We start from the raw sequence: 15,037 nt of genomic DNA on the forward strand, positions 1-15,037 counted from the left end.
ATTCATGACAAACCTTCAATATTTTTTTCCTGTTATTTGATGTTAGTAGGCTAAGTTACTACCCTCTTTCTGAAACAAGAGATTTTGTGAATAAAAGGATGAGTTGTTGCAAGAAAAATGATACTAACATACAAATGAATTTAATTAGATGAAAATACAATAATTTATTAGATAAAATAAATATATATATGCATAATTCTGAAAATTAATAAAACATTGAAAGATACAGCTCCAATCTATAATTCTGAAAATAGAACCTTGAATTAAATACAACTTCATAATTAACCCCCAAGAAAATCTTAACTTTTCCCTTTCCACACCTCTAAGCATTCTTCTTGATCCTTGAAGATTTGCTTACTCCTTTCTAGTCTTCATGTTGGAAATAAGCCAAAATATAATAATTTCTTAAATATTGCATATTGATTAGTGGGTATGTCAATAAGCACACTATTTAATCATGCGTTGATTATTATGAAATTAATTTTTTGCCAATGGTAACTAACCTACATTTTAATGATGACATGACACAACATTATTGGATTTAATCCCCAAGGCTATTAATTCCTAGGACTAGTGGAATTTAGTGGGGAGATACTATGTAAGATTTCAACACATGCAATTTTATAATTTTTGTATAACAGTTGACGAGGATTGCAAAATCTAGGCAGTAAGTTTATTAGCTTATAATTTTTTTTTAATGTATGTGTTTGGGAGTAAATTAATCTTTATTTTGTTTTTATGAGTTTTAGGTGATTCAAATTCTTCGAATTTATTTATAGAAAGATGTAAAAATATTAAAACTGCACGAATATTGTTGATTCATTCAATAGCGATAAGATTTAATTGACATATGTATAGAAGAAAATTTGATAAAAGTATTATACATTCTTTATTATAAGTTTTAAATACAAACATATTTATAATGTTTAAATTTTAAGAATAACGCTCACTCCAGCAGATCTAAGATTGCCATTTAAGTCCGATCCAGCGTCATCAATTTTCTCTAATTGTTTCATATGCAATGACTATAAAGAAAAGAAAAAAATAGGGGCCAATATCTTTCACAAGTTGGTTTATTTTTGCTAAAATATATTTTTACACATGCTCAATTGTACGGTGCTATTTTCCAATATAATAAGTAATAATTAGCTAATTAGGATTTTTAAATCATCATTTAATTATATTTCCCTAATCTGCTAGTCTTAGACTCTTAGTTTCCCTAATTAGGATTTCAAAATGTGACCCAAAATAGCCTGATTGGGTACACATGTGGCCTAAAAATACCAAAAACTAAAATAATTGGCCTATTTTTGCAAGTCCGAAAAATAGTAGCCTATTTTTGCAAGTCCGAAAAATAGTGGCCTATTTTTGCAAATCCGAAAAATAGTGGCCTATTTTTGTAAATAGTCCTAAGATAATGGCCTTAAATAAATTTAAACTCATTTTCCATCAGAAATTCTTACACTAGTTCTACTAAAGTACCTTGCTCTAACTTGCAATGGAGAACTCCCTCCAACCATATCCAAACTTTTCAACCTTCAAGTGTTGATTATCCATCCTCATAACAACATTAGGATTTGTAGAGTTCCATCATATGTACCAATACAAATTTGGGATATGAAAGAGTTAAAGTCTTATAGCTTCATGTCGCCCTGCTTCTTTAGAAAGGCTCTCAACACTTGTAGGTGTGAATGCCAGCATTTGTACTATCTTGGAATTCTCTCGAAAAGTTCCTTGGACTACGAAATTAGGAGTTCAGATCGAGCTAACGCCTTATGATGACCATAATGACCTTTTAAGTTGCTTTGACTGTGTTTCAACACATGAAAGTTTGAAGATACTGAAATGTAGTATCATAAATCCCGTGGTTAAGTATGATTATGCTTTTTCTAGTTCATTCATGTTTCCACCTTGGTTGAAAAAGTTACATTTGAGTGGCATGGGTTTTTCTTGGGAATTCATGGATGTGATTGGCTCTTTGCCATGTCTTAAAGTGCTCAAATTGCGAGCCTACGCCTTTCGGGGTCCAAAGTGGGAAGCGTGAGAGGGAAGTTTTGTGAAACTGAAGTTTCTTCTAATTGAAGACAGTGATTTGGTGCAATGGAAACCAACATCTGGAAGCTTTCCAAAACTTACCTTCCTAAGTATGAAACGTTGCTACAAACTACAAGAGATCCACTGGTTGCCTAATTTAAGGACGGCAGCGATTGAATTAGTGAACTGCAATCCTGTAGCCTTGAGTTGTGCCGAGCAATTACAATCGGGTACAAATTGAACGGTACTATCTGTAGGTATCGCAATACAATTTTCAACGCAAAAAGATATTGGCTCGATTATTGGGAGGAGCTGTACGGCAAGGGTATAAGGTTAGAGGAAGGGGTCAGCATTGAAGGCTTAGAAGATGGTGTAAAAGGTCAGCATTGTTTGTGTCTTGAAAATAACCTTTTATTTAACATCAAAGAGTTTAGGCAGTCTGTGAGATTGAACTGTGCAACCTCTACACATTCTCTTTTTTTTTTGGTGCATACCACCAATATCCAATCCCAATAGGTGATGATTTCAAGTTGCTTGGGAAACTAGATGCTCTTAATCTACATTTGTACCATGAGTTTAAAATTATTTAAGGCCATTATCTTAGGGCTATTTGCAAAAATAGGCCATTATTTTTCAGACTTGCAAAAATAGGCCAATTATTTTAGTTTTTGGCATTTTTAGGCCACATATGAGCTCAATTCAGCATTTATAGGTCATTTTTTGGGGTCAAAATGTGGCCCAAAATAGCCTGATTGGGTACACATGTGGTCTAAAAATACCAAAAACTAAAATAATTGGCCTATTTTTGCAAGTCCGAAAAATAGTGGCCTATTTTTGCAAATAGCCCTAAGATAATGGCCTTAAATAAATTTAAACTCCTTTCCCATCAGAAATTCTTACACTAGTTCTACTAAAGTACCTTGCTCTAACTTGCAATGGAGAACTCTCTCCAACCATATCCAAACTTTTCAGCCTTCAAGTGTTGATTATCCATCCTCATAACAACATTAGGATTTGTAGAGTTCCATCATATGTACCAATACAAATTTGGGATATGAAAGAGTTAAAGCCTTGTAGCTCCATGTCGCCCTGCTTCTTTAGAAAAGCTCTCAACACTTGTAGGTGTGAATGCCAGCATTTGTACTATCTTGGAATTCTCTCGAAAAGTTCCTTGGATTACGAAATTAGGAGTTCAGATCGAGCTAACACCTTATGATGACCATAATGACCTTTTAAGTTGCTTTGGCTGTGTTTCAACACATGAAAGTTTGAAGATACTGAAATGTAGTATCATAAATCATGTGGTTAAGTATGATTATGTTTTTTCTAGTTCATTAATGTTGCCACCTTGGTTGAAAAAGTTACATTTGAGTGGCATGGGTTTTTCTTGGGAATTCATGGATGTGATTGGCTCTTTGCCATGTCTTAAAGTGCTCAAATTGCGAGCCAACGCCTTCCGGGGTCCAAAGTGGGAAGCGCGATAGGGAAGTTTTGTGAAACTTAAGTAGTTTTGTGAAACTTAAGTTTCTTCTAATTGAAGACAGTGATTTGGTGCAATGGAAACCAACATCTGGAAGCTTTCCAAAACTTACCTTCCTAAGTATAAAACGTTGCTACAAACTACAAGAGATCCACTGGTTGCCTCATTTAAGGACGGCAACGATTGAATTAGTGAACTGCAATCCTGTAGCCTTGAGTTGTGCCGAGCAATTACAACCGGGTACAAATAATTTCATCAATGTCACTGTCACTTCTTCTTTTGACGAGAAACCCACTACCATCAGTTTTATAAGGTTCGTCTTGCAACTGCTGATCTAATTATGCTAAAAATATGCTTAATTTAAATTTTGATGTTATGAAATATTATTTTATGGTATGCTCACACCCTACATATTTATCTATTAATTTTCAGGTATGGGCCTGAGTTTGAGTTTGAGTCTGACTAAGGAACTGGAAAGGTGAGTCACCATGTTCTCCATCCCCGTGTTTATCCGTTGCATTGAATTATGGTTGAAGTTATTGTAACACCCCAATTTTCATAAACTTTTCAATATAAAATCTTTGAAAACTAATAGATAAAAATAAAATTTCTTGAATTATAAAAGTTTAAACCAATTTAAAATCAACTTGTCAAAACTAAAGTAGTAACATGAAATAAAATGATAAACTAAAAAGTAATATGTTTCAACTTAAATTTCTATGGAAATACTAAATCTCTAGTCATTCTCGACTTCCATGGCCACCTCGACTCCAAAACTGCAAAACTGAAAAGATAAGGGGTGAGCATATTGAAAATATACTCAGTGAGAAACCATGCACATATTCACATACGCTTAAACATGCAAATAATTCACATTGTCATACACATAAACTGAAAATTTGATCATGTACTTGAACATGATATTCTACGTTTCTGATCATGTACTTGAACATGATATTCTGCGTTTCTGATCATGTACTTGAACATGATATTCTACGTTTCTGATCATGTACTTGAACATGATATTCTGCGTTTCTGATCATGTACTTGAACATGATATTTTACGTTTCTGATCATGTACTTGAACATGATATTCTGAACATGTATCTAGACATGTAACTGAGCAAGCATAATCAAACATGAACTAAAAGCACATTCAAACATACATGAATATAACAACAAGCATATAATCCCTCACCTTAATATCGAAACTTATAAATTCAATCAAAATCCGGAACGAGGTCTTAATAGCGCCGCACCTGAAGAATTCGTCAAAATCGCAGCTGAACAGACCAGTCAGCTTCAAGCCTTCGTTTGAAGCCTCAAACATCCTCAAATCGTATTTTTCCCAGAAATACGACTTCTTCGTCTTTGAGAGAGCTTTTCGTGGCCGCCTGTTTCGCTTGAATCGGAATTCTGTGGAGGAAGTTATGGCCGTTCTCCCGAAACTGTCAGAACTTGATTTCCTGCGAAAATCTGACTCCACACGTTTCTGGCCCTCTCTGCTCTCTAAAACCCTAATTAATTAGTGTGTCCGTCTCTCTTTTAGGGTTTGAAAATAGATCCCATATTTATACTAGTTTCTAAAGAGCTTTTGATAAATATAAAAAAATATTTTCTATGTATATCTCCTACTAAGATAAAGAATAAAGATGATAAAAGGAGTTCTAATTCTAATAATAATAATAATAATAATAATAATAATAATAATAATAATAATAATAATAATAATAATAATAATAATAATAATAAGCTATACAAGAAAATACCATTAATTAAACTTATAAAATAAATCTAAGTTATCGGGGTGTTACAGTTATGTTCCGTGTTTTCTTGCTTATGAGTTAAGCAAGTCGTTGGTTATATGGTCGCAGTTAGTAATCTCATGTTATCATATGCTATGTTACACGCTTGGACATTGTAAAGATCAATATTTTGAATATTCACTCTGTTTTATTTTAAATGATTTCAGTTGAGGAGCATGAAGAGGGATGACAGAGATATGGTGTTTAGGAACTGCTAAGTTTAGTTTTAGTAAAGAAAAAATTATGTTCTTTTCAAAACTTCAAGTTTGGTGTTTGGGTTACTTTGGTTGTTGATGAAATTCTAATTCTTGTATGATTCAAGTTAAATTATGTTTTATGTTTGGTATTGTGTTAAGTTGAGATTTTAGCACTTAGTTTTCAAATGGTAAAGTTATATGAATATTAATGATATTCTAGTGTTTTAGAATGAGTATTGTTTAATTTCATCCCTTCGAATTGTATTTTTCTTAAAGTGTTAAATTTTTTTGTAATCATTTTAAATAATTTGAGCTTTATTTCATCATATAATTCTTCAATTACTCAATTATATGTAATGACAATTTAATAGATCACCCAACACACAAAAAAAAATCCACATTTATTTTCAAGTACTTAACAAAAATTCAAACTATAATTTCTAGCTAATTTCATTTTTTGTTAGCTTAACTTGTAAAATTATTATTATTAGAGATATTCATTGTCACGGTTTGAAAGTTGGAAGCTATTTATTTGTTTTGAAATTTTAAAGCTTATTTTCTTCAAGTATTCATCATTAATGTTTAATACTTTAATCAACTTAGAATAATACAAATTATTCAGAAATATGATTCGAAATCTAGCTGAGCGTCTTGAATTTGAGTAAATCAAAAAGGTAGGAAATGAAATTGAATTGTGGGATCTTTTTTTCTACTTCTCTTAATTCATGTCAATTGATTTTCTAAAAAAATATTAATGATAATTCTTTATTTTCTTATAATGACTTAAACTCTTAATTTAGTTAAATTTTCAATTTAATAGTTTTTTTTTTTTTGAGGAATTTTTCAATTTAATAGTTAAAGGAGAAATTGTTATAAAATGAGCTTGCACTTTTTTTTGACTGGAAATCTTTGAGTGGTAAAGGTGTGAAGGCTTTTCTGTTACTGAACTCAATTTTGCTTCCAACTAAACAGCACTGGTCCACAGTAGTCAATAGTCATCACCACTCAATGAGAAATTGACATCAAATTCATCAACCATTTTCTCAATTATGCTAAAGCAGTTTCAGGTTTTGGGAGTGGAGGAAAGTGTCTGCTTCTCGAATTGCTCCCAACAGAAACGAAGGAGATCTCGAGCTCACAATTCGAAGCCCTGCAATATTCCCATGGCCCAGAATGCTTCTTCACCGCTTCCGCCATTGAAGTGCGAAGCCAAGCCCCAAAACCCCGTGTTTGATCCTCACGGTTTAGACCCTAATCTGCTGCAGAGAATCGCGTATGATGCTCTGGTTTGGAGCTCTCTTCGCGGGCTTCTTGTTGGAGACAGGGCTTCGCAGGTTTGGTCCGATTCAACATCCCAAAATTCGATCTTTCTTTTTTTTTTGAGGGGTTAATTTTGCACTTGATTTTACTTTGTTTGGTGATGTTGATTGAATGGTAGAAGAGGATGGTCTCTTTATTAGCAGCAAAGAAGACTTTTTTTTTTTGTTTGTTTAATTTTGTTATTACTTTATCTGTTTCATTTTGGGAATTGCAAAGCTGGTTAATGGGGCACATTGAGATCATCTTTTTTCTTCCTTGCTGAATTGAATTGATATTGTATATGAAATTTAACTCCATTTCGATGGTGACCCTTCAACTTGGATGTGGGGAGTGGTGATTTAGGTTGTATAGCTTATTTTAGAGAGCTTATAAGCTCCATTAACTTATAACATGTTTCAAGAACTTATAAGTTTTGAAAGTGTTTGGATAATTGAACTTGTAAGCTAGAGAGATAGTTGTTAGTTAGAGAGATAAAATTGAGGAGAGATGAAATTAGAAGGGCTTATAGGGTTATTTTTATGAAATGATTATGATAAAATAAATTGGGGTTGAGGAACTTATGTTTTGGGAAGTTTATAAGCTGTTGGAGCTTATTTGTACAGCTTATAAGTTGTTTAGGAACTTATTTTGCCAAACATTTCTCAAGATCTTATAAACTCCTAAATAATGTATAAGTTGTTTTAAGGAGCTTTATAAACTCAGCCAAACGCCCGTTTTATCAACTGTGTGTCTTTGATTCTTGATTTTTTTGAATTTTCAGAAATCGGGAACTGTTCCAGGTGTGGGTCTGGTGCATGCACCTATCTCCTTGCTGCCAATGCCATTTCCTGAAAGTCATTGGAAACAAGCTTGTGAAGTAGCTCCCATATTCAACGAACTTGTTGATCGTGTGAGCTTAGATTCGAAATTCATACAGGATTCGCTCTCCAGGTCAGAGTGGTTGAATTTATACTTGCCTGTGCATTTGTGCTTTCATGTATCCAACTATCTGGTTTTGCCAGCAGCACAAAAACTTTCATGTGGTTCACTAGCATCTCTCAACTCTAATTAGAAACTGCACTAAACTGACAGATCAATGGATATAATCTCCGAGCATTATCTTATATTATGCGTATACTATCATTTATGGAAATAGGTGAAACTCAAGAAGTTGATTTTTGCTAAATATACAAGATGCTGTTGAAATCCAGAGTTGCTTCTATGGTTGTAAGTTTGGGGTACAGGGAGTATAAGATTCTACCACGCACTAATTTTGTTTCCGATATTTTACTGCAGAACCAAAAAGGTTGATGCTTTTACATCCAGACTTCTTGATATTCATGCCAAGATGTTGGATATGAACAAGAAAGAGGTACTTGTTCAACGTGTATTTTCTTGACTATTGTATTTTTATTGTCCGTAGCTTTTGTTTAAAATTGAACATATCTCTTTATAGTTAAGAAATTACAAAGTGATCAAGATTATTTTGGTGTATCTCTTGGGCATTAACCAATAATGAAGATTTTTCTGCAAAAAAGCATTTACCTTTATTAGCATTGGTCTCTTCCTAAATCCAATGGACTAGTCTGGTGTATTTCTTGGGTACACAAGTAGACTATGTTTATCGTGTACTTGAGAAGACACTGATATTTTATGCCTTGTAATTTAGGATATACGCTTAGGACTACATCGCTCGGACTATATGCTGGATGGACAAACTAATTTACTTCTCCAAATAGAGCTCAATACAATTTCTTCTTCGTTTCCCGGGCTGAGCTGCCTTGTTAGTGATCTTCACAGGTTATTTCAGTAAATATTGCTGTGTCCTTTACCTTTAGGCACATCAGCATTCTTATACGAGTTGATTTTCTGAATTCCATTGATTATATGAGTATGTCCACCATTATTCCTTCAAAATTATTCTTGTAGGCTACTTATGTCTATTCTTTTCATGCAAACAATTTTTGATGCAAATACTACTCCTGTGCCCTTCTGTCAACCTTAATGTGGTCAGAAGTCTTAATCAAAGTAGAACATATATATGTATGAATGTATGTATGTATGGTGGATGGGGATTGAGGCTGGATTAAATCTGATCTTGTTAAAGGGACCCTGTCGGGGAACTTGTAATTATTGCATTTTTCTATAGTCTGTTTTGTGTTCTTAGAGTAGACAGCCTGTGAGAGTAGTACACTAAGATCAGGCTATTGAGTTTTGAAGGAAAGGGGTGGATGTTTTGAATTGCTCGAGAATTAAAAGTGTAGATGCACTGACCGAAAGGAGAAAGCAGAGACGGAATAGCTTTTCTTGTTGTTGTATGTCATAATATATGTCAACTTAGATTGACCCAATAGAACCATTTTTGGTTATTTTGCTATAAAAAAAGAAGCAGATACGAAAATAAAGATGAAGCATAGGAGTTAACCCCGTGTCTATGTTTCATTGAACAGCTGCATGCATTTGTATATAATGTTTCTAAGCATTCTCTGTGAAAATCTGCATCTAAAAATAAGCATCTATAAGGAGGGATAGTTAAACTTTCAGGAGCTTGCTTCATCAATTCAAGCAACACCTCGTTTTGGATCCAGAGAGGATTCCCAAAAACGATTCTGCTAATCAGTTTGTGGAAGCATTACATAAAGCCTGGTCTGAATACAATAACCCCAGGTCGGTTTTTCCAACGAGGTTGTGCTTGCTTTCAAGACTTTTTAAAAAGTTATCGAAGAAGTCACTAATTAGTAAATGCTATGCAGGGCTGTGGTTATGGTCGTGGTTCAAACTCAAGAACGGAACATGTACGATCAACATTGGCTTTTTACACTACTGAAGGAAAGATATCCCCTCTCAGCTGCTTTTTTCAAATTTTGACGTATATAACTTTGTATGATATTGTTGGTAGGTAGTATGTATATTTACTATCGTTACATTGATATTTATCTGCGGAAGATGTTTCCTTAACTGAAATGTACATATCAAGTTGGAAGTATTAGGAAGACCTTAGCTGAGATTGATGCACAAGGGGAGCTTCTGTCAGACGGAACTCTTATTGTGTAAGCATCTCGTGGAACTGAATTGCATTAACACCCAACTTACTATACTCGCTGTTCCTTAATGTTTAGGAAATTTACGGTTGCAGGGATGGTGAAGTCGTTGCAGTGGCTTACTTTAGAGCTGGATATGCACCTACTGATTATCCTTCAGAATCGGTAACTCGATTGTTATTTCATTAACTTTTTTCCCTTTGTTCGGTGGACACATTTTATTGCACTTATATGGTTCTCTTTATTTATACGAGCAAAATGCTCTCTCTCTCTCTCTCTCTCTCTCTCTCTCTCTCATCCGTACCCCATTAGAATCAGCCAATGATTTGTCTTCTACCTTTAACAATAGATATGCCGTATTATTCACACCTTGAAAGCAGGGTCTTTATCACGCTTAGACCTACGATGAGTGATTCTTGTTCATTTTCTTCTTTCTTCTCTTTTTTGAAGAAATTCTTGTGCATTTTCATATAGGAATGGAGTGCTAGGCTGTTGATTGAGCAGTCGTGTGCGATCAAATGCCCTTCAATCGCATATCACTTAGCCGGCACCAAGAAAATTCAACAAGAGCTGGCCAAACCCAATCAGCTCGAAAGGTTAATATTTGCTACTACTAAGATATATAAAAATTGTTGGCGATATTGAAAGTATATAACTAAATGAATGGTGAGAAGGATTTGTTAATCTTTGAATACTTAATTTATTAAGTGTAAACTTTTCCTGAAATAATCCATTCTTTGAGATAGCCTAGTATACATGTCTAGTGAGTAGTGAGGAAAGAGAATGCACCATTATTTGCATCTTTGTTTAGATGTTATCGCCTTCTCCTATAGTTTTTCTCGTTTTCTTGATTCCACAAACAGATTTCTTGAGAACAAAGATGACATTGCCAAAGTCCGAAAGTGCTTTGCTGGACTGTGGAGTTTGGAAGATTCGAGCATTGTCAAGGATGCAATCGAGAGGCCCGGACTATATGTCATGAAGCCCCAGAGAGAAGGCGGAGGTATGATACTGTGATATCTGAATTAGCTACGATTATGCTGCCAAATTATCCGTCATCATCGAACTTTCTGCTTAGGGAACAACATTTATGGCGACGATGTGAGGCTGGCGCTGCAAGAAATGCAGAAGAAAGGCTCGGAAGAAGATGCAGCCTACATACTTATGCAGAGAATTTTCCCAACTATTTCTCCTGCAATCCTAATGCGCGAAGGCATCTCTCACAAAGAGCAAGTTCTTTCAGAACTCGGGATATATGGCACATATTTAAGGTATAAATCACTGGCAATGGTTTTGCATATCTTTTTATAATTCAACTAACCATTGTCTCATGTTTGAAGCAAATAACAATAATGTAAAATATTAGGTGCTAAGATAGCTCAAAAATGTAAATCCATATATCAAATGCTAGCAGTAATGATTAAAAAAAAAAAATCATGATTTTATGTTCTCTTTATTCTTTCTGCAAGAACTACAAAATGTCAAGATGGAAAAGGCTTTCACCCTGTGCAGCATAAACTTTGTAATGTTAGGTTCCTCATGAAAACGTCGTGATCAAATGAATAGGGGAGGATTTTTTTTTTTTTTTTTTGCTTCGAATGCTGTTATTTCTACGTTATATCGTACAATGTCATAAATCTTGGATGCAATCTGCAGGAACAAGGAGAAGGTGATCATGAACAACCATTCCGGTTACCTGATGCGTACAAAGGTGTCGTCGTCCAACGAAGGTGGGGTTGCTGCAGGTTTTGCTGTTTTAGATAGCATATATTTGGTTTGAACTGTTGGATTTTGGTGCCTATGCTAATTCACAATTGAGCATCAATTCACATGCCTTTCCTAATTGAATACCAATTGTTGCAGTTCTTCTCATTGAGTTAGGAAACAAGAATGTGGATAATGGATATATCTCATTTGTTGAATATATTCATGTTGTTTGCTTGAATGAAATTGGGATGTGATTGAATTATGCAAATTCACAATACTGAAATTTGTCTAATATTTTGATTTCTGATTTCCTATGTGCTTTAGTTTTGATAATAGCCTACTTTGCCTAATTATTCATAGAAAAAAAAGTATATATGGGATGTTAACTTTTCATATTTATACATAATTTATCCAATTAATGTTGGATAAATATTTGACTACAAATTTTTAAAGATCCAAAAATATTTGACCCTAAAAGCATCCAATTAACAGACTACAAATATTTTAAAGATCCTACAAATAAACTACATAGATTTTATCTTAAAGCATCCCAACTTATAATTAATAAACCTAAAGAAAGCAAAGCATCAATTGATAAAGAATAGAAATATTGACAATAACTATACAAGGCTATCCTGCAAAAATGGCTATGCTAGAAATGAAGTAAAAATTGTGTTAGTGTTTTTTTTTACAAAATTTCATTCATGTTGTTCATGTCATCTTTCCAACCATAGTCTTGCGCTCGGCTCATCCACAAAGCCGTAAGCTTGCGCTCTTCGATTAATGCTGCTCCGGCTCTCTCCCTTGCTGCCTCGCACGTCTCCACTCCTGCAATGCACTTGTTTGCTTCTTTCTGAAAATGTGAAGATGCTCTCTTGGCGCTTGTGATCAGCACGTTTGTGCGTTGCAAGCTGTCACCGGTCACATTTGCGTGCAGGCTGATTTCCTCGGTTAGTAGAGCGATCATATCCTTCTTCATCTCATCCCTTGTTTCAGGATCATCTTTCCCACAGTCTGCACGCATCGCGAGCAAATTTCAGTATAACATCTATGGAGAAATCCTGCTTGAATTAGAGCGTAAACATTATACAAATGCTGACAAGGTGTTGATTTAGGGCCCTGTTTCTTGAAGTTGGAAATGAAGAAGAAAATAAAGGGAAAGATATGCCTATCATCTCATACTTGCTATCTGAATTCTGGACAAAATTTACATTGACATTTAAAGAAAATGAGCACCGAAAAAAGCATACCGGATTTCAAATTAGAGGTTTCTATATATGGTCTTATAGAGTCATAGTGAAGAAGAATCAAAATAAGGAAAAGAAAAATGATGTACCATGCAGTAGAAACCTGTACCATTCATCTCAAATTGCACACCTATTTATTCATGGAACTCTGATGAAGAATATGGAGAGAGAGAGAGAGAGAGAGAGAGCTACAACTGAATATTATGAAGAATGAAAAACTAAACTGACCTGCAAATGAGGTATTGAAGTCCTCTGCAAAATGACAGAAAGGAGATGAGTTACCAACATGAGTCGACGATAATATGGTCACAAGAAACATCTGATTTCAAGAAGAGTGGGATATATGTACATATATAGGTTATGAGGGAAGTGGCTACCTGAAATCCAACAATGAGAAATAGGAAATGCATATGAATTCAAGAAAAAGAAGATCAAGTACATTTCCAATAAAAGAAATGCAGTACTCTAAGAGGGCATTTACTTTGAGGATTAGCCTTGATAGTTAAAAACAGTATATGTTAATCTATTGTTTACTAAGATGAATTGAAACATTGAGATATTTTCTAGATATCTTCTATCATTTGAGCAAATTTTGCTTGATTCATATCTCATTAAAAGGGTGAGATTGGAGATATCCAATTAATAAGAACAAAAATACTCAATCATACATCTTATCAATCATGAAAAGTAGAACACCCTTAAACCTTCAGCAAACATATGAAGGTAACCTGGCTAAATTGAGTAGCTCGTCGTTTCACCCCTAATCATTAAATTGATGTAAATTAATATAACTGGTGACCAAACTGTTTTATGCCATTACAAATTTAAAAACTTACAATACAAGCTGCCATAATCATAAATTTATAACCAAATAAGAGCTCCAGATCAAGCAATAGATTGCCAGTCAGCCTTATAATTAATTTTTCTTTTTGTCAACAATAAGCTACGATTCAATTTCTTCAACAAAGAGCAAGCTAAAATTTATTCTATGCCTGAGTAAATATCTTGATCTAACTCTACTTTAGACCATTAAAATTGAAGAATAAACTTTTATCAACGTCATATCAAATTCACAATGAAGGATATTATAATAGAAAAACTAAAGTGATAGAACCAAACATATATCAAGCATTAAAAAATACAAGAACTTTCACCAATTTTTCAAATACACAAATTTTCAATAAACAAACTACTTCCACAATCCACACACACATCCACTGTGTGTAAACTGTGAATACAAACTCACCAGATGGCAAAGACATGAGAGTGGTGTCGGAAACGCAATCACATGAGCAAGGCGAGCACGAGAGAGCCAATGCAGCTGAATACTTTTTGGAATGCCTCTCCACACAACAAATCATCAACAATCCAACTAATACCAACACCATCCTCAAAACCTTGACGCGATTCACCCTCAAATCCGAGGCTGAGTGTGAAATAGCCATAACTCAAAAGAACTGAATAACCTTCAACAACGGTGAAAAACCAAATCAGATATTGGAATTCGATGCACTGATTCAGCAACAATTTAGACACAGAAATTGAAAGAGAAAACAAACTGAGGAGAAATAGATTGGGATCGTGTGTTAAATACTGTTAAAATGCGGAAACTCACAATGTGGGATCGAATTCAACACCTTCTCTGCGTAGCGGCTACGATTACTAGAGAATCGATCATGCTTCGAACGACGATTCCTACGACGAGCTGAAAACCTAGATTTTGGAGATGGTTTAGAGTGAGAAATGCTGCTGATGAAATCGAGGCAAATGCAAATACTCTTTGATTAATGGCAGATCCACTTTGAACGTAAAAGAGTTTTTTAGTTTTCGTGTATAATAAACTTCTTCTATTTTTTTCTCTTTTTTTTGGATTTTATAATCTATACCCTATTTCATAGTATTAAATCTAAAGACAATATTATAATATTATATTAAAAAATATAATAATGTATTAAAAGTTAATTTATATTGTTATTATACCCAAACAAAAAAAATTATAAGAATTTGAATCATATTATGACTTTAATTTGTTGGTTTTATTTTAGGGGTAGCAACATGTAAATTTTCGAACTTTACCAATTTTTTCATTTTACACCAATACTTCATATTTTACGCATAAATACTTAAATTTTGTTGATGATCTAATTTTGCGTCCGATGATGAATCACCCCCAACCACATTTGGTAAGGTAAGTATAATTTTTGATGTGACATACGCGTGTCTTGAA

The 15,037-nt window shown here is 34.0% G+C and overlaps 2 protein-coding genes across 5 annotated transcripts; one reads left to right on the forward strand and one right to left on the reverse strand.

The window, feature by feature from the left end:
- The first annotated feature begins 6,400 nt into the window (after positions 1-6,400).
- On the forward strand, positions 6,401-11,831 carry LOC131006109 (glutathione synthetase, chloroplastic). The gene is made up of 12 exons (XM_057933262.1): positions 6,401-6,850; positions 7,597-7,766; positions 8,112-8,187; positions 8,485-8,615; positions 9,360-9,482; positions 9,569-9,649; positions 9,785-9,865; positions 9,952-10,021; positions 10,331-10,452; positions 10,720-10,859; positions 10,935-11,127; positions 11,513-11,831. Exons 1-12 carry the CDS (start codon positions 6,566-6,568, stop codon positions 11,634-11,636), a joined length of 1,596 nt encoding a protein of 531 aa, XP_057789245.1. The 5' UTR covers positions 6,401-6,565; the 3' UTR covers positions 11,637-11,831.
- Positions 11,832-12,138: 307 nt separating this feature from the next.
- Positions 12,139-14,640, reverse strand: LOC131006110 (uncharacterized). Of its 4 annotated transcripts, none has more exons than XM_057933264.1 (4): positions 14,426-14,640; positions 14,057-14,276; positions 13,039-13,062; positions 12,139-12,577 (listed from the first exon to the last, which is right to left on the reverse strand). In XM_057933264.1, the coding sequence occupies exons 2-4, from the start codon at positions 14,253-14,255 to the stop codon at positions 12,252-12,254; spliced, it is 549 nt and encodes a 182-aa protein (XP_057789247.1). In that variant the 5' UTR covers positions 14,256-14,276; positions 14,426-14,640; the 3' UTR covers positions 12,139-12,251. The 4 variants fall into 4 exon arrangements, with proteins under 4 accessions (XP_057789247.1, XP_057789246.1, XP_057789248.1 ...); XM_057933263.1 differs by having other exon boundaries at positions 14,448-14,631; XM_057933265.1 differs by having other exon boundaries at positions 14,057-14,267; positions 14,426-14,631.
- Between the last annotated feature and the right edge of the window lie 397 nt (positions 14,641-15,037).

Source organism: Salvia miltiorrhiza, chromosome 1 (assembly GCF_028751815.1).
Source record: "Salvia miltiorrhiza cultivar Shanhuang (shh) chromosome 1, IMPLAD_Smil_shh, whole genome shotgun sequence".
NCBI classification, from domain to species: domain Eukaryota; kingdom Viridiplantae; phylum Streptophyta; class Magnoliopsida; order Lamiales; family Lamiaceae; genus Salvia; species Salvia miltiorrhiza.